This window comes from Limanda limanda, chromosome 11 (assembly GCF_963576545.1).
Source record: "Limanda limanda chromosome 11, fLimLim1.1, whole genome shotgun sequence".
In the NCBI taxonomy this organism is placed as follows: Eukaryota; Metazoa; Chordata; class Actinopteri; order Pleuronectiformes; family Pleuronectidae; genus Limanda; species Limanda limanda.
Genome location: NC_083646.1, coordinates 16,861,097 through 16,880,184, shown reverse-complemented (window position 1 = coordinate 16,880,184; position 19,088 = coordinate 16,861,097). Strand labels below are relative to the sequence as shown.

Here is a 19,088-nt window from a genome sequence, read left to right as displayed (position 1 = left end):
GTGTTAGAAGCACAGGGATACATAACTGTGTGTGTGTGTGCAGTCGCGTGTTTTCTTGCACAGGTTGATGGATCCCACAGGTACGGCCTGCTGTCATGAAAACAGAAGCGACGGGAGTTGAGGCGGTCATCGCTCTGTGTAGTTTCAACACCACAGGAGCGTTTCATGTCGTTACAACAGGATTTGATCGTCAGAGCAGGATTTCAAATGCTCCTCTGCCCGTCGCAGGACACCTACTGACAAACATGAAACAGGACGGTATGAGCATGGGTTCATAAAAATCCAGGGGAGGCTCACGTGAAGTACCTGGAGATTTATTCTGCTCTTTACTATTTCATGATCAGACTTTTAGTCAAACACTGAGGAGGACGGCCGACTTGACAAAAGGGAATGAACCTCAGAGAGAAGGGAACATGGAGACCTGCTGGAGAATCGGGACAAGACGATAACAAATCAAATCCTTACACTCTGATGATGACAGAGACAGCAACAAGTTAAAACTGGAGAAAAACCCCAAAGAACGTAGGCACATTATTTATTAATAAGCATGTTTTTTTGATACAGAGGGTCATCGTATTACCAAAGTCAGCTATGCTTCTCAGACATGGTATCATAAGTGTGTTTCCTTACCACAAAATACAGACATAAATATGGAGGACCCCAGGGCTCTGTTCTTGGCCCTCTGCCTTTCTTAAATCTGCCGCTCTTAAATCTCTCTCTCTCTAACCTCTTTTTCATCCTGAGATATTTGCATTACCCAAGTTTCACGTCCGTTGCGTGTTAAACACCGCCTCACCACTCACTCGCTGAATTTTCTGGACACTTTCCTGTTGTGTTCTCTCGTGAACGTTCTACTGGAAGGCTGATGTTAAAAGTTGTGGGGAAATTTCCAAGCAAGCAACTGACTCTGACATTTGCGTTGTCAAATACCGCCCCTCTGGAAAACGTCTGGATGTCAGTGCATGAAAGCAGCTTTAAGGAGACATGACAGAACACACATGTGATATGCAGTGAAGGGGTTCGTGAATGAGCCTCGTAGGAAGATAACAGCCGACATTTAGGTGTAAATGACGCCGATTCGAATTTGAATGTCTGTGCTTGCGGACATTTGGATGACACCACACGAGCAGCATGGAGGCATGTTATGTTTTGTCTGTTGTTTTATTACGTCTAGGTCACCATTGACTTCAATTGTATTGGATTTGGCTGCAAAGCTGTTTGCTCCTGAAACTCCAAAAGTGTTTTGTGGACTCAAACACTTCACTCACCCCTCCATCGGCTTAGTGGTGAGTAGATAGCGGGTGAATTTTTCATTTTTCTCTGAACTATCCCTTTAAGTCTCCCAGACAAAAGACATAACCTCTGTCTCCAAAACCCTTCAGGAACCTATTCAGCCTGTTTTTTTTATTTATTACATTATTCACATTGCTTCTTCTCTTTCATCATCCCTCATCTCTCTCATCCCTCCAGCAGCCGTAAGACGAGCTTCTGGACCGAAAACCTCCCCTGACCATTAATAACATTTATTTTATATGTTGCAACAAGCAGCAGCCACAACAGATGGCCAGCTCATTTACTCTCTGCTGTCTCCGTTTAATGGGCCCACAGAAGAAGTGTGTAAATCATTTAGTGTCCACAGTTTAAAACCGATAAGGGGGGAAACACAAGGTCTGCAGATTTTATTTTGAGGATTTGTTGTTGCACAGAAATCCTTTAGCTCTGGTTCGGTGTTTTGTCTTCGTCTGAAGATTTTAGGTATCTGACATGTGTCAAGTTTTAGAACGGCAGAAACACGAGTTTGAAAAAGTGTCCATACAAGGAGATGGGTCAAGTTACTCTTATCTAATTAAACAAAGAACTACAGTGATAAGTGGCAGCGTTTGTTGTCTCCCCATCGGCACAGCCTCAGTGTATTTCCCTTATGTGGTCATTTTCTACCAAGGCTTGTGTGTGTGTGTGTGTGTGTGTGTGTGTGACTCAGATGAATGAGGCTCAGTGTAACTGTATTATCTCTTCTGTTGGTCCACTGTGATACAAGCCACACATGCAGATAAAACCCTTTCATAATCTCACCCTGACCGCTCTGTGGTACTCACACACCGATGGATACAAGCTCAGAACGTTCCCCAAAAACACGCACAATGAAAATGTGAGGTTACAAGGAGTGAAAAACACACTATATTTGGAGATAGTCTAACAATGATTCTCAACATGTCTGACTCAGTAGATCTTTACTGACACACAATATGACAATAGTCTAATAACAACTGTAAATAGCAATTTCAAATTTCAAGTGATTTGACATAAATGTGGGAAAAACTGAGTTTATTTGGTTCAAGCAACTATTTCAAATTAGTCAGAACAGCAGGTCAGTTACTTTACATTATAATTGATTATTCAATATTTATTAAATTACTTATTGCTGTTATTCAGTAACAGAAAATGGGATTTCAGAGATATAACTTTTGCAGGTTCAGCAGAATAAGCATTCGGGGATAACTGGTAGAGAGTAGCACATTTAGTCAAGTGCTGTACTCAATTAAATGCAAAATAACATTAAGCAAATCTCAGTATTTATTTTTATATCCATTACTGCTATTTTTACATTCCCTATTGTTTATGGTTAATGATATATATTTTTAAATTTAGGTTGTTAAGTTTACTATCCCCTTTGCTGCTATAGTGCAGTTATTGTCTCTACATTGTCAGACTAATAATGTATGATATTATATTAACTGTGTTTCAAATAATATGTTAGTATTTACTTAAACTAAACTGAATGTAGTAATTCATTGAAGGATAATTGTATTCTTCCCAGTAATAATCACCAAATTACCCTTCCCACCAAACTTACTAAGAAATGAGGGACCTGTCAGTTAAGATGTTCTGCAGACACTTAAAATGCTGTGCTGAAACACAAGTGAATTCTTCCTCTTCGTAGAAAAGTGCCCCATCTTTCCAGCTTCTCAAAAGAGCAGATCATCCACATTAACACAGCCTTATGGTGGAGAGAAGACAGCATGGTTAAAGTGGAACAGCTGGCTGTGCCTGTTGAAGCTCACGGTGGTGATGGAGGACAAATAGTCCAACCAGGACAAATCTGACTGTCAGTGGTAATGAGCACTGCACCATGGGCTGCACGACTCGTGGCTCTGTTTTCACTGTGTGAACAACAGCTACCATCCAGATTGTGCTGTTCGCTGTCAGCGCCGATAATGCAACACATGCTTCTTAGAGACGACACACACTCACGGATATTTGCTCTCAACACACTCACACTTTTCCCGCCGGCTCAGGCTTTCATCAGGAAGTCAACTGGGCACCAAATAAGATTCAACAGTTCTTTATTGTATCATAAAATATAAAACAGTGATAAAATATACACATAAAATTAGTATCATATTTAGAAACACGATGAACAAGTGGGAAACGGTTTAAAATCCGGTTTGAAAACAGCAACAAAGAAGAAACGACAACATCAGAGCCACGTGTCTCCTCAGTTCACTGCAGACGGAGCAGAGCACACACACACAAATATAATACATCAGAAGAAATATGTGCACAGACAGATTATCTCCTCAGTGAGACAGTCAAATAAAATGAAAAAAAGATTAAGTCTGTATAAATAGGCTTAAGGCAGCGATTAAAACCAAACGATAAAACAATACATATAATATAAGACATAATAATGTGTTAAAATGTGACACAATTTGCACATTTCAAGGGTTGGATTCTCCCTCACGAAAGGGTTAAACAAACATAAAAATATTTTTAAATAATTTCCCTCCCACTTATTCGTCAAAGCCTTCTTCACTTCCCTGTCGTCTTCTCCAGCACCCAGTCGATGACCTACAGGAACAGAAAATACCATTTTTAAGAATGTAACTTACTAACAACTAAAGTCCAGTGTAGAAGCACTAGTGTTTGGTGACATCACCTGTTTGGCGTTGCTGCCGGCGGCCTTCTTCATCTCATCGTGCAAACCCCGAGACGTCTTCAGATCCTGAGATCAAACAACAACAAAAGTCACTGAAACAGTGAAGTAGGTTCACATGAGCTCTACATCTAACTGACTCATTTGAACTGGAGTGGGTGTTTACTGTTGGTAGGAAGCATTTGTACAGAATGTTAGATGCTGTGGTCTGTCAGCAAAGCTTTACTGACTAGCAGTGATGGAGAGTAACTCAGTAAATTTACTTAAGTACCAAATACTCGACTTAAGTACAATTTTGAGGTCCTTTTTTTCCAGAGAGAGAGAGATTGAACTTTTACTCCACTACATTTATCAGATATTGTAACTAGTTACTTTAACAGATACAACACATGACGAGTTGATAAAATACAAAGTCTATTATAGTAGATCAGATTTAATTTAGAGGCTAAACCTGAAATCAACAGGTCACTAGCACCATGAGAATAAACTGTGCTGTCTTTTGCTGTTGTCATGGACTCTGGGAAATGTCCACAATCTTTTCAGAGTGTTCAGAAACACTGGTCAGGTCAGTCACCTTCACAACAACAGAAAATATCTGGAACATTAAGGCGGAGAGTGACACCATGACATAGAATGCAGGAGACAGGACATGACGTATGGAAATAGTTTTTGTTGACAGCCCTTTGACGATGGTGGGAGAAGAAGACTGACTCAGCTGTGATGTTTATTTTTAAGTTAACATCACTAGAAGCATTTTGGACTTATCCCAAAAATCAATGAAGGAGTTGAAACTAAGCGATATGAAGTTTCATGTCCTGTGAAATTTTCCAGAAACTTCCAGAAAAGTATAACTCAGAAATCTTGCTTTGGGGCTAGCAGGAACATTTTTGGAAAATGTCCAAACTTAAGTGCATGTCTGAAAGCAGGTTTTGTCCTTTTGTTGGTTTGACCTTAGACCTCCCAGATGCATGCTGGTCCTGAGCTGCCTGCAGTTCTGCATAAATAAATATGCTAAATATGGAAATGTTCTACATTAACTCAAACACCTAAAAAACATGATAAAAACTCCTTCACTACCATAATTTATTTTAGAGTTTTGAGTACTGCAGTTGAGTTAGGGCAGAATTTATATAACAACATCTGATTAAGATGAATTATTAAGATTAAGATTAAGAAGGATGCAAAAAAGAAATTTGACGAAAGTGATTGTATTGGAGAAATACTTGTACTTGAATTATTAACGGCTCAGTTTGATATGAGGATTTGTAATAAAACACATGTTCAAAACTCTACTCCATGTGCCTGATGCTCAGAGGCATCCAAACAAACTGTCAAATAGAAAGAGCCGCATATCAGCGGTGAAAAGACTCACCTTGAGATAGAATTTGGAGATATCAAACAGTCTCCTGCTGCAGGCCTCAAAGCACTCATGCTCTGCAGTGATCCCGTGATGTTTGAGTGCTTTAACTACAACCTCCTGCAACATCTGAAGACACAAAAACAGACACACACTCTTTTATAAGCACAACACTCAAAACATTAAATCTAGTTTGGTTTATTCCCAAAGCAGCTAATCCTAAACCGTTTCCGAGAAACTCGAGAGCACGTCTCCCTTTTAAAAAGAAAGCATGTCAAAGTGTTGAAGGTTGGGGGAGACGTCCTTGCACTGAATTACAGGTCTTCACATTCCACATTTGAGCTCCCAGGTACAAACATACAAATATTTCACCGGTGGCGTTGACAGGGGAAAACACATTCCTGAAATAAATTGATGCACCATTAATCTTGTCGCGGCGACTGTTCTAAGGAAACACTATAAATTATTCTGAGGAAGAGGTGGAGCCGCTCAGTCTCACAGCTTTTAATCTCTGTCCTGAATAAACTGCTGTCATTAGTTCTGAATAGAGCTGAGTGTTCTTACCTAAACTTGGGTTCAGATGATAAGACTGTTTGAATACTAAGCATAAATCTGAACGAGTCAAGGTTGGGATGCAGATTGTGAGCTGAGGGGGGGCAACGTCAAACTGTACAGTGTGTGTGTGTATGTGTGCGTGTGTGCTGTTGTGTGTAAACTGTTCAATACACAGAAAGTGTGTTAGTGTGTGTTTGTATGGGTGTGTGTGTGTGTGTTTGTATGGGTGTGTGTGTAAGCCGGCAGCAGGTGACATCCTAATAGTGTATTTGTTAAAGTGCTCCTGTCACAACATTATGATGCAACCCACACATTCAAAGTGATCACATGTCAAACATTTGTCTTTGGTGGAGCTCTTAGAAAAATTCCCATCTGTCAAAAAGACACTGTTTGTCAGTGTGTGTGTTTTTTGTTGTGGGCCTGTCGGCCACATTGTTTGTCGGAGTGAGTGAGTGAGTGTGTGAGTGAGTGAGTGTGTGTGAGTGAGTGAGTCAGTGAGTGGGAATAAGGCTAGTGGTGAGCAGGAACACTTTTGTAGAAAACAAGTGCTAATTTAATGTGAACATACAGGAAAACTACGGTTTACTTGGCTTTATATTTTGACTTCTACATTTGCTCCTGTCAGTTTTGATAATAAACAATTTACCAACTAACTGCTGCGATCTTTGTTGAGAGCAGACCCATGTTTAAGTAGGATGATAACACACATGACCAGTAACACCACTACCAGCATATTGTGTTACGTCATTAACAACGAGCGACTGTCGTTTCCGGAGGGCACCTTGAACACAGCACAGAGCTCCAGTCTTCATTAGCAGCTTTGGTTTTGCCACAGGGGAGAAACATCAGCCTGTCAAACTGAGGTGACGTGTCCACAGCAGGAAAACCAACACAGGCTGAGGGAACTATGACCTGCTGGAGCGCAGTTAGTTGATGGCTGCTCAGACCTAATGTTGAGGGGGGGAGGGGGCATACACCTAATGCTATTCCTCACATTATTCATGTCGTTTTAAGTGTTTTATTTCTTCACTTGAAGAGTCAAGGCAAACACGGTATGAGGAGATTTTACTATATTCCAGCTCTAATAGTTGAATTTCATGAATTTTTGATGACTATTTTTATGTGATATGTTCGGCAACAACATTTGTGGTATTAACATTTCATACTGGCATAACTAATCATAATATGTAGAGCAAATGGTCAAAGCTTTTAAAACAAAACAAAGCTGCAATAAACCACAGTTTACGTTAAAGGAAACATGGCTACTAGGGTGTAAAAGTAATTTTCACTAGAATTAAATTTGAATGTAAAAATGCAAACCTCAGGCCAAATTCCTCTCTCTTTCATTGTTTCTATAATATTAAAGGCAAAATGCCCCAAAAATATACCAAATAAGATAAGTTTGAAAATAAACCCAAAAACCATTTAACTATTTCTAAGGGTTTAACAATAAGGGATTGTATTTCTTCATGTATACATCTGTGTGAAGAATGTACTTGCACACACAAGTGAGTTTAACATGATGTGATGACAACTTGTTTCTATGGATGCAATTACTCTAAATTAGTTATTAAGCATGAGCATAAATACATAATCACTTTATTTTTGGTAATTACATTAAAGTAAGAAAAGCCAGCCGTCCCTCTAAAAATGAGATACACATACACGCACATACACACGCACACACACACACTCACCCTGTTGTGTTTCTGTGAACGTGACTCTTTGGCAAGTTTCTCCTCTAGTTGCTCCTGTTGTGTCTTCAGCTGCTGAGGTTTAGGTTTGTCAGCAGAGAAATGAGTCACCAAACCTGAAGAGTAAAGTGAAGAAAATGAATAATGAGTCAAGAAAATTTTAACAAAATGAGAATCCACTTTCTCTCTCTTATTACTCTCCCTTTCTCCCACTTCAATAGAGCTGAAGCTAAAATATTCCAGATACGAGTGATACCATCTTTAGCTGATTATGTTATTTGGTAATTCTAGTCTCTTTGCATTTCAGGTTGAGTATTTTTGTTTTACCTGAGGATGTGCGTCTTGTTGAAGTGGCTAAAGAGGTAGATCCACTGATGGAGACAGATCTGCTGGGCTGTTGTCTCAGAGACCTGATGGCGGGATGTGTCCCACTGCTGCCACTGCTCTGGGAACAGAGGGAGTCACTGCTCTCCGACTTCACCAACCTAGATCGTACAGACATAAACACTGTAAACCTTACCAACAATAAGGTTATAGCATAGCATGTAATCCAGCAAGACATGATCAACAAATCATCTATTCACTTCTGTGAATCTTTAAAATGACATTTATTTTCTTCAGCTTTTTGAGCCCCTTATGTTTTAATCACATGTCATGTGTTACAAAGACGTACAACTAAACCAAATGCAGCAGCATACACTATCATTGTACCTCTTGCGAGGATGACCTCCAGCGACCTCCGTGTCCCAGGACCTGCGCTTCAGTCGAGCTACGTCAGCGTTCTGCAGAGTCTCTCCGTCAGGCACACTTCCTGGTTCGGACATCACAGCAGGGGAGGGGGCGGGGCTGAGGGCGAAGGGGAGGGCACACGGCTCTTTGGAGCAGGTGGTTTGCGTCTCGTGCCGAATCAGACGGGACTGGAGCCGCACAAAGGCCTGGTCCCGGTCCAAGGAGATATGATTGTCCAGACAGAACCTAGAGGAATAAATCAAATCAATTATAAATCATTAAAAATCATTATGGTAATAAACGATGAATCGATTGAGGCTGTGGCTTTGAGTTACAGGCTTCAACTGATCAAGTTAAAAGTTACACGGCTGTAATGTAATATTCTGGTGGTAAACACACTTAAAGAAACTTACTCAATGCCGTGGTAATGCAAGGCTGAGGCCTTGCTGAAGGACATGTTGCTGATTCTTCTTGGAGAGAGGTCTGGTGTCAACTGAAACACATTCGTACTGAACAGACAGAGAGGAACAGAGACAGAAAGTGTGAGAAAGTTGTGTGACTGTCTTGCATCTCTATTGAATGTTCTCTTCATTATACTGGAGCAATTTTTAACATGATTCTGCTTCTGTGGAAAAAACATAATTTTCTTCTAAATACCCAGCTCAATAATTTTCCTAAGAAGCCATAAGCTGTTGTAAAAGGCTAATGATCATAATCAAATACTCATTATAGCCGCAGTAAATGTTTGTCAATCCAAAATATCTTAGAAACAAACCCATCAAACACACTTTAATCAGATGTCGAGGTGCTGCTCAACATAAAGCCAGACAAGAAGAATGAACCTACCCTCTATTGATAACCAGGGGTTGGAGCTCCCCAGTCGGCAAACCATCGGCTGTGAAGTGTTTGAGAAGCTCTTTGGCATCGAGCAGAGCACAGGAAGCCTTCTGACCATCTTTGGGACCCAGCAGGCTATCGCTAGAGCCTGGACCTAACAGTCCAAATCTAAAAGACAAATAGTGATGGTCAGAAATATTATGAATTAGAGACACTTATTGAGGCAGAATTGGCCAAAAAAAGACACTAACTCACCTCCTCTTCTGTCGTCTCCTTTGCAGGTTCTCTATGTTGTGGAGGACGCTCCTCTCAGGCCAATCAGATGGCTGGTGGGCAACAGTCTGAAAAACTACTGCACCAAAACAACAAGGGTTACTGAAGCAGAGTTAGAAAGGGCCGAAACACAGTGCTTGAAGTGAAAATTTAAGAGTGATTCGAGTTGCATGAAACAGTTCATGACAAGTGGTAAAACATTTTCCTTTCCTTTCTTTATTCAAGAAATTGTTCCCAAAAAATATATATTTTACCAAAATGTAAAAAGCTTCAGACCCTTAATTTTGCCAATCTATGTTGACCAGGGATGTGCTGGACTCCTGTTCCATTAAAGCGTGGTCATTTTCAAACACACCGATTTATTAATCAAGCCTTGGAGGAAGAAGTGCATGAACGCGGTTAAAGTAACCACCTGTACAGGACTCTCAAAGGTCAGAGAGCAGACGTCTGAAGCACAGGAAATCTGAGTGCTAGCGCACAAGCAGAGCCCAAGCAGAGCAAATCTAAGAAGGGGTTATTTGAGTGCTAGTGCATAGTTTTCAGTGAAAGCATACAACATCTGAATGAGAAATCAATAAATCCTGCTCTCAAGCTGAAAGACCTCTTAAATAAAGAAAAGATTCACAGTTGCTTTTTTAATGGTTTGGTTGTGGTTGACCCATTAGCTGGAAAAATTGCTGACGGATGAGTATTTACAAAGCCTTCAGGGAAATAAAAGCTCAGGATATATATACGTTGAGGTGCTATTATACTTTAGAACAGTATAGAGAAACTAACAAGCCCATCTTACACAACAGCAACAGAGAAAATCTCAGCAGCTCTGCACTTTCCTTATGTTTGAGCAGAAAGATTGTACATTATGTCCAGGATGACAGAAATGTGATACATCTGTATACAGCAGGTTCCCTGACGAGATGATCATGCACATTGTTGGCCTGAGGACGTAAGTATATTACATGAAGAGACTGACGCTCTCTGCCAGCAGTTTGGCAGCAAACGCCAAAGTTATTCTCACCTTTAGGCCATTCAGATACGGCAATGCAAGACATTCCTTATGGACTTCTGAAGCATTTTAGTGCTGTAAATGCCATCTCTCGACCAACAAGGAACAAATTACAGAGAAAAATAACCTGATTTGTTCTATAGACTGTCTGTACATGTTTCCATCTATTTTGCAAGCCAGCTCTCTCCACAACTTTCTAAACTTCTAATATATTCTTAGTTTGAGGTTGAGAACAGCTCATACATACAACTGGCAGATAACATGGACGCAGGTAGAGGCAAACAAAAGCCATAATGTCGACTGTTTTGGAGACAAATGGCCGTTTCACTGGTAAAAACACTTTTCTATTCTAATACTATTACACTCACTGGGACAATTCCTGAATCTAGTGGCATTGATAATCACACAATAAACATTATGATTGACAATGTTGTGCTTAGACTAAAAAAAATACGTGGCAAATAATGTCACAACATTTATGACATGACATTAGTCCCTGAGGTACAATTTTAAAAGCAGTACCGCCCACACTGTGCACATGCAGCTGCAGGCATGGGACTTTATTGCCAACAATTTATCTGCAAATTATTAGCTGGCATTGTCCTTCCATGAATGTGCATGTAGTGAATACTGATGACGTTTTACAATGCACACGCAGGTCAGGATATGTATCTTGGTAAGTGTGTGACTTTACATCCCATGCCTTGATGTGCTTTTTTGGACAGTAGGATTTGTACTGAATGATCGTCTTTAGACTGGCTGAATCAACAAGTGACAATTAATATTTCTAAATCCCCTAAATTAAGTATAATGACCTTTATCTATATATAACTATCATCAGAAACATCCTCAGTATCACATGGTCAGGGATCTCTTTAATGTAATGTCACGTAGTGTCATTCAGGTTCATATGTATTACAGCAGGTGGCCTCTTCTTTCTTTTCTTTTATTCTCAAACCTCAGTGTTACAACAAATCATTGACTTTTGCAACATTCAAGTCATCAACAGGACCAAGTCGGACCAGCACGTCAGCATCCTAACTGTAAATCGCAGATATGAAGAAATTCTGACGACGCAAACATTTCCCACTTGGAGTAAAGAACTGAAATTATAAACAACTTGGCAGATATAAAGCCAAAATTATTACAAATGTCACCATTGCCACCATGAATGTTACATCAGCATTAAGTGCTGCAGTAACATAGGACATAAATTCAACCTAGAGTCTTGACATCTTGAGTCTAGCAAAATATCTCGCAAGCAGGCTGTATTCATTTTAGCATTGTAGCTTTCTCTTTACGTTTCAGGTAGACTTGTAAAATTTGGGAAGCAGGAAATGGTAATGTTGCTGGTAGTTGGAATTTTTCGTCTTTTTTTTTTTCATACCTGACTTTTTGTCATTTCCCGGGTTGTCCTGCAGACAGGTTGCAGCAGAGGGCAGCGTGGAGTCAATCACCTTCAGATACTGCTCTCTTGCTAAACTCAGAACAGACTTCAAGTCATTGATGGGTATTGAGGTCGAAGCGGACGCTTCTTCTCTCCGTCCTGGACAAAAAACAAAGGACATGTTTTTATGTTGGTAATATTTTAAATTCAGTTTATGGCAAGCTTACAGCTGGTGGAAGATTTTGGCATCAGTGTTAATGTTACATAATATTCAATAAGTGGGATGAGGATTGATTCCCCTCCAAAATAGGAGTGTGTTCTTTTAATTAGTTTCTGTTTTGACTTCACATGGGCCAAGGGTGGCAAGTTGAAATGATAAGGGGACATTTTTATATTTGCTCTTTATAAAGCTACAATTTGACCCAAGCTCTATATAATAGAGCTTCTAAATAGAAACTTAACTATTCTTGAAGAACTGCAACACACACACACAAAATCAGAAAAGCTTTCAAACAATACTTCAAACTTTTGCAACTCACAAGAATGAGCCTTTTCCCGATGTAATGCCAAGTCAAACTTTATTTCAATAAATTTCATTAAGGCCTGTGGTCCGTCACGCCTCTTCATTCAGCTCACTGCCTTTTCAAAGAATATCCCTATTGCTTTTCTCAAATCTAAAGAAATTCACTCCACTTCCTTTAATCGGGCTTCACTCCACTGGTGTTTCACTGACTCTGGCTGCCAAGGAGACATTATGTGTGTCTGTAAAATAATGATATTTCAACTTTCTATGCACTAGCCTGTGCTGAGGGCTCAAGAGAGCTGCAGCTTCACATTGACTACATATCAGGAAGCTTCAAGTAGCCCTGACAGTAGATAAATATTTACTGTCCATAGCCTTTTCTGTATTTTGAATTAAACTGAATTTACATCCAACAGGTCAAACCGACTCCTGTCCTTTGTAGCTGTGGGTAGCTGAGGAAAACAGTAATGTCACACCAAGACAGTATCCATATAGCAACTACGCTGTTATATGGTGCAATTGTCAATTTGAGGAATGCAATCAATGACCATTTTTATTATTGATTTGTCTGCTAATTACGTAAATAAATTTAACATTTTAAGATGAAAGTTAATTTTCTTGTTTTGTGAAACAATCACAAAATGAAACTGAATACATTTTGTAGAAAGACTAAACCATCGATCAACATCCATTCAGTCATTGAGATGTTGCCAAATGAGATTAATTCACGCATTTCCTGTCTTGTTAAGATCTGAGTAATCAGTCAAAGACTAGTGGGTGTTCTCTTATCCATGACGTTGCATATTACACAGTTTTTATGGACACAGTGATTGTGGTATACTGGATAAAATTTAGATAATGAGATGGTGAAATGGGCTAATCCAAGGGACGTGTGCAGCATGTTTAAGCCTGCAGCCATGTTAAGGGTCAGGAAAGGGTTAATGACATGAGTTTAACACATCTCTTTTAATTAATCCCATAACACTGTAAAAATAAACCCAGGGTTTCCCAGGGGTTCATGTTCCGGATGAAGATACACCACAGTGATTAGTTAGGTGAGGAAAAACACAATTATTTTGTCTGTTATGTGATAAATCTTTTCCAATAACAGCCCTCATCCTGTTCTCTCCACTTGTGTTCTGAGAGGGATCTTCTGGCATAGGAAAATATTTTTTTAATTGACATAACATATGGTGAGCTCAAGGAGATGTGCCCTGCTGCTTGTCCTGCTTATTACAATACATTAGCATATATACAAGCAAAATAGTACCTCTAAACTACTACAAAAGTAAATCACTTGCTTCGCTCATAAGAGCTTCAGTTTATTCTGTAATTCATTTTCCAGTTCAGGACGTCTTTAAATGTCATACTTACTGAGATATTCTTTGAGTACCACAATCTGAACCTGGGTCACCTTCCGCTCTCTCTTCAGCAGACTGTCTCCTTGGAGACAGGGCAGAGGGCGGAGGATGTCGCCCACAGCTCCCCCTGATCAAAGGAGAAATAGAAAAAAGGAAAGATATTGAATGACGAGATCATTTGCAATCCTTAATGGTGTAACGTTTGGATAGAAACTCGCTGAACGTTTTTGTATATCTCTGATGGGATCAGGGCCAAGGAAAAGTTTTGGGGCACGTTTTACACAAAAAGGTCAGTTTACTTCAAGTATCTGACAGAGTGGCTGCATTAAAACAGGGCATGGATTAAAAGGGCAGAGATGGCCCAGTGAAAGATAATGAGTTGTAGTTTCAGGGTTGCAGGATCCAGTGTTATTGGGGCTTGACCTCTGAGAGATCAATCCATCAATCTAGTCCCCTACAAACAAGAAAGTCCAATCTACATTTCAAGTTTTCGTTAAAAAATTCATCCAGTCCAGCACCCAACTAGAATGGCACTCAGTAAAGCGCAGACTGACGGCCAAGCTTCCAAAGTGCCTTTATAAAACCACATTTAAACTTTTTTATTATTTGTAAAATAATTATTTTCAACAAAAATGTTTTCACCAAGTTTCATGCAAATCAGGTGGTTTTTGTGAAAGCTGCTCACAAACAAACAAACGCTGATGAATAGAACCTACTTGGCCCGAGGGAACAATCTACACATCCACTCCATTCCTCATCCATCCTTTCTCTCTTAACCTATCTTTCCCATCAATACCATTTCTCAATCCCCTTTGTCTTTAGTTGTCATTTCTTATGTTCGTGACACAACTTTCCAATTCTCTGAGAGAGGAGGGAAGAAACAAGTGAAAAACAAGGAAGAGGTGGCTAAGAATAGACATGTAGCACAAATGAAAGAAGAAAATCTCTGGAGTCAGAAATGTAACAGCACACTTATTTGAACAATGACAGCCCCTCAACCTTTGGCAATGAAGCCAGAAGGGCTTCTACTCCAATCAAGTTTAGGAGCAGCTCCAAGTGCACAGGATGATTGAAAGGCTTTTCTTAACAATGTGACAGAGAACAAATTACTGCTTGATGTAGCAAAGCCTCAAAACTTTCATAAAATACTGTGCTCTTTAAATTTGATTGCAGTACAACATATGTTCTCAAACTGAGGCACAGGGAAAGAGGCAGCGGTGGTGTGGTCGGGACTATAAACTAAAGGATGTTATTGTAGTTTGGACTTTTTTACTGATCGCCTAACTGAAGAGGTTATGACACAGAGCTCAGTGAGATAATTCAGGTAGCAGTTCTCTCATTTCAAATCATAACATATACATTTTTTAAGATTTAATGTGACTCAAACGTTCTATTATTTCTCACACCTATTACTTATAAACGTTCAATAAATTCACTAGGATATTAGGAAAAAATAAACTCAAAACCTCCCTTGAGAATTGCCACATTTTTAAGTTTTTTCTTCATTAGAAATGTAAACCAGTGATAGTTGGCTGTACTTCAATGGGTCAATTGATGCTAAAAGGATTTCAGGATACTTTTAATAGAGCAAATTTTCCAAAATGTGAACAAATACAAGCAGAAATGAAGGAAAATGTGTCTCAATTTTGTTCAGGGATCAAGCACAAATGTAGAGGTAAACAAATGAAAATGACACTAAAACACGCACGCACACACACCCACACAAACAAGGCAACATAATATACCTAAGGATGATAGGGACTTCTCTCCCAACAACCCGGAGACAGTTGCCATGGCGGCCGCTCCATTAATTTGACTCTCTGAGTTCAACATCCTGACCCTGCAGGTTTCACACCCAGCGTCTTCTGATCCCTGGACCAACAGGAAGTAGTGCGCGCTTTCACCTTTCACCTCGACGTCAGGCACTGCAGGGTGAAGCGGGGGGGAGACAGAGATCATATACAGAATTAATTGAAAAAAGAAAAAAATGGTATACGACTAATTTGGTTGTAGAACAGTTTCGGAAGCTCTGTCTTTAGTTGTTTTGTTCTAGTTTTTGCTTCATTTTACCAGACAAATCTGCTTCTGTGAATTGTGTTCTATAAATTATTTAAAAGTATTATATACTCAATCCCTTCTTTCCAATTCTTACTTTTTTATTCTTTTCTGAAGCAATCCTTTCCCCCCCAAAGTATAGTGATATCGGTTGTCTTTTTTGTAAATGTTTTATTCCCAATACATCCACGAGTTTTTCAAATTGATTTAGTCCCTGCTTCCCCAGTAGACGGCTCCATTATCTACTGAATATCAGTTTAGTCCTAGTTACCAATGTATTTCCCCACCTGAAACAATACAGATCCTCTCTGGGGTTGCCAGATGACAATCTATATAAGGAGTTCGTGAAACCATCTTGAAAGAAATGTTTTACCGCTTAGGGACTTAAGTCTGCGGGCTATAGATTCTCTCCAACGCTGGGAGCTGAGCTGGCTGGCTGCAGGCTGGACAATGGAGGTGATAACACAGGACAGGCTGAACAACGCTCCAACCTGGAGATAGAAACACAGTCGATAAACCTAAACACACTCTCATTGAGCTCCATCAATCACATACAAGATGGATATTATACAGTGATCTGCTACAAAGTTAAAACTAGAGACTGGTTTTAATGTTGTAGCTGATCTGTGTATGTCCCATTCACATTTTTTCTGGAATTTGAATAATTCTTTTTTTTCCTGCTTAAGTAGAAATCTTAAAAAAAGTGTCTTTGATTCCCTTGAAATAAAAAAGTATACAGGTATAGCTAAATGTTTAAATTGATGTAAAAGAGCAGATACCTGTCCACGCAGAGACCTCAGCTGATCCAACAGCAGTTTAGCCTTTGCTGACTTACCACAGAGACCTCTGTTTGTTAGCTGTGAAGGAAAAGTGCGGTACTAAAACGAAGTCACAATATTTAAAAAAATATATCTGATGAGCGCATTATATTCAAGTTCTATGCTTGTACTATTATAACAATCAAAATAGTTTCCATGTGAGTAATGCTACATGTAATGTTTACATAGCTTTTCCACACACAGGCATGCACACTTCAATATAAGGATACAGTTCAAACTGGGTGCTGGACATCAGGAAGCTGGGAAGTTCTGACACATTAACCAGATGAACCAGGTCTAAAACCGGTGCATAGTAATGGAAGACCTGCAAACATAGAACAGATAGAGTTAAAGAAGATATGGGAATCAAATCAGGAAAGAAACAAAGAAAAATAAAACAGTGTTATTTCACCTAACATTATTTCCATTCCATTAAGCAATAGAGACAGAGCAGCATTACCAACAGTCAAACTAACAGTCAAAAACACAAAGATAATCAATTTAATGTCATATTAAACAGCAACGAAACAGAAATTCCTCAAATCCTCAGCTGAATATTTAATCATAAATGATTGACTGTTTCAGCATTACCTAACACTAGGGGTGCAACGATTAGTCGACGTCGTCGACAAAAATCGATGACCAAAATAGTCGCCGACGAATTTACTAGTCGATGATTCGTTGGTAACGTCATAGCGCGTGTTTCTCGTGCCGCGCAGCGGAACTAAACGGCGTTTTACCGGAGGTGCTGATGGAAGTACCTGAGGAGTGAGCCATCTCGCTCCCTTCCTATCTCTGAAAGTCGCGCATGTGCAATAGCGACAAAACATGGACCAATGTCGGCGTCCGCTGCCGCGCGCAGTCGCGCACCAGGAAGTAAAAAGTTCGGGAGAACTTCACCCGTAACAGCCCGAGAAAAACTACCTGCAGTATCTGCACAGCAGACCTGCTCTCCAGGGCAGCAGGACACGCGCATTTGAGGAGGAGGCACGTGTGACATCGTAACAGAGACGATGCGGACTCGCCTCTGTCAGATGTTATATATACACGTATATACCTGTGCGCAGCATTCTAGCATCCATTACAAAAATATGGTTTAAACTTTTTTTTAACGAGTTTAAAAGCGAAATGTTATCATATTGCCTGACAAACGTCTTGTTTTAATCAAAATGATTTAGTCTGAAGAAGACTGTAGTTTCGTTTGTTGATGTTTTTATTAATGTTATTTTCCCTGTCCTTTTTTGTTAACACGAAAAATGGATACTTGAATTTTAATTTATTTTTAGTACCAGCACTTGGCCTGTTCTTGGTTCACAGTAAAAAGGGAAACTTAAATTTAAATTAATATTTTTTATTAGCACTTTGCCTGTCCTTGGTTTTAAATGGACAAAAACTTGATTTTTCTTTGCTTTTGTGTCAACAGTACCCTTATATGCAGCAAAGTTTATTAAAAGACATTTTTGTTAATGAAGTATCAATCTTTATTGTCTTTATTTTCAGTCATCACATGCCTTGAACAACCTCAAGCTAAATTTAAAAGCTGCTTGCTAAATAATAGCAATTGAGAATTTGTGTCATTCATAATCCGATTAGTCGATTAATCGTTTCAATAATCGGTGACTATCAGAATAGTCGTTAGTTGCAGCCCTACCTAACACACATTGTACACTGTTCAAAAAAATGAAAGGAACACTTTGAAAACACATCAGATCTCATTGTGAAAAAAAATTATGTTGGATATTTATACTGATATATGGACAGTTTAATGTCTTAGGAACAAAAGGATGCCACATCTTTGATGGAAATAAAAGTTTTCAGCCTACAGAGGGCTCAACTTTATAGACAGCCCGAAAATCATAGTGAAAAAGTGATGTGGCAGGCTTGTCCATTTTGCCAAAATTAAATTTCTGCAACTCAAAATGCTTCTCAATATCTTGTGTGGCCCCCACGTGCTTGTATGCATGCTTGACAACGTCGCGGCATGCTCCTAATGAGACAACGGATGGTGTCTTGTGGGATGTCCTCCCAGATCTGTCTAAGGGCATCAGTGAGCTCCTGTAAAGTCTGAGGAGCAACCTGGCGGCGTCTGATGGACTGAAACAGAATGTCCCAGAGGTGTTGTATCGGGTTTAGGTCAGGTGATCGTGAGGGCCATTCAATTGCATCAATTTCTCCATCCTCCAGGTACTGCCTGCATACCCTTGCCACATGAGGCTGGGCATTATCGTGCACCAGCATAGGGTCTGACCATGGGTTCAAGGATTTCATCCCGATACCTAATGGCAGTAAGACTGCCGTTCTCTAGCCTGTAGAGGTCTGTGCGTCCCTCCATGGATATGCCTCCCCAGACCATCACTGACCCACCACCAAACCGGTCATGCTGAATGATGTTGCAGGCAGCATAGCGTTCTCCTTGGCTTCTCCAGACCCTTTCATGTCTATCACAGGTGCTCAGGGTGAACCTGCTCTCATCTGTGAAAAGCACAGGGCGCCAGTGGCGGACATGCCACAGGGCACACTACAGGACGTTGCGCCCTGAGGCCACCCTCATGAAGACTGTTT

At 39.9% G+C, this 19,088-nt stretch overlaps 1 protein-coding gene across 1 annotated transcript in view; it reads right to left on the bottom strand.

Annotated features, from left to right (window-relative positions):
* Window positions 1-3,432: 3,432 nt before the first annotated feature.
* mtbp (MDM2 binding protein) overlaps window positions 3,433-19,088 on the bottom strand; it is a 28,864-nt gene continuing 13,208 nt past the window's right edge. Inside the window, exons 9-23 of the mRNA XM_061081429.1 lie at window positions 16,757-16,851; window positions 16,488-16,554; window positions 16,082-16,199; window positions 15,399-15,578; window positions 13,667-13,780; window positions 11,770-11,928; window positions 9,362-9,455; window positions 9,116-9,274; window positions 8,683-8,778; window positions 8,252-8,515; window positions 7,868-8,025; window positions 7,544-7,656; window positions 5,307-5,420; window positions 3,938-4,003; window positions 3,433-3,849 (exon numbers count right to left, since the gene is read on the bottom strand). Coding sequence (XP_060937412.1) covers window positions 3,811-3,849; window positions 3,938-4,003; window positions 5,307-5,420; window positions 7,544-7,656; window positions 7,868-8,025; window positions 8,252-8,515; window positions 8,683-8,778; window positions 9,116-9,274; window positions 9,362-9,455; window positions 11,770-11,928; window positions 13,667-13,780; window positions 15,399-15,578; window positions 16,082-16,199; window positions 16,488-16,554; window positions 16,757-16,851 — 1,836 coding nt within the window. The 3' untranslated portion in view covers window positions 3,433-3,810. The remainder of the gene's footprint in view (window positions 3,850-3,937; window positions 4,004-5,306; window positions 5,421-7,543; window positions 7,657-7,867; window positions 8,026-8,251; window positions 8,516-8,682; window positions 8,779-9,115; window positions 9,275-9,361; window positions 9,456-11,769; window positions 11,929-13,666; window positions 13,781-15,398; window positions 15,579-16,081; window positions 16,200-16,487; window positions 16,555-16,756; window positions 16,852-19,088) is intronic.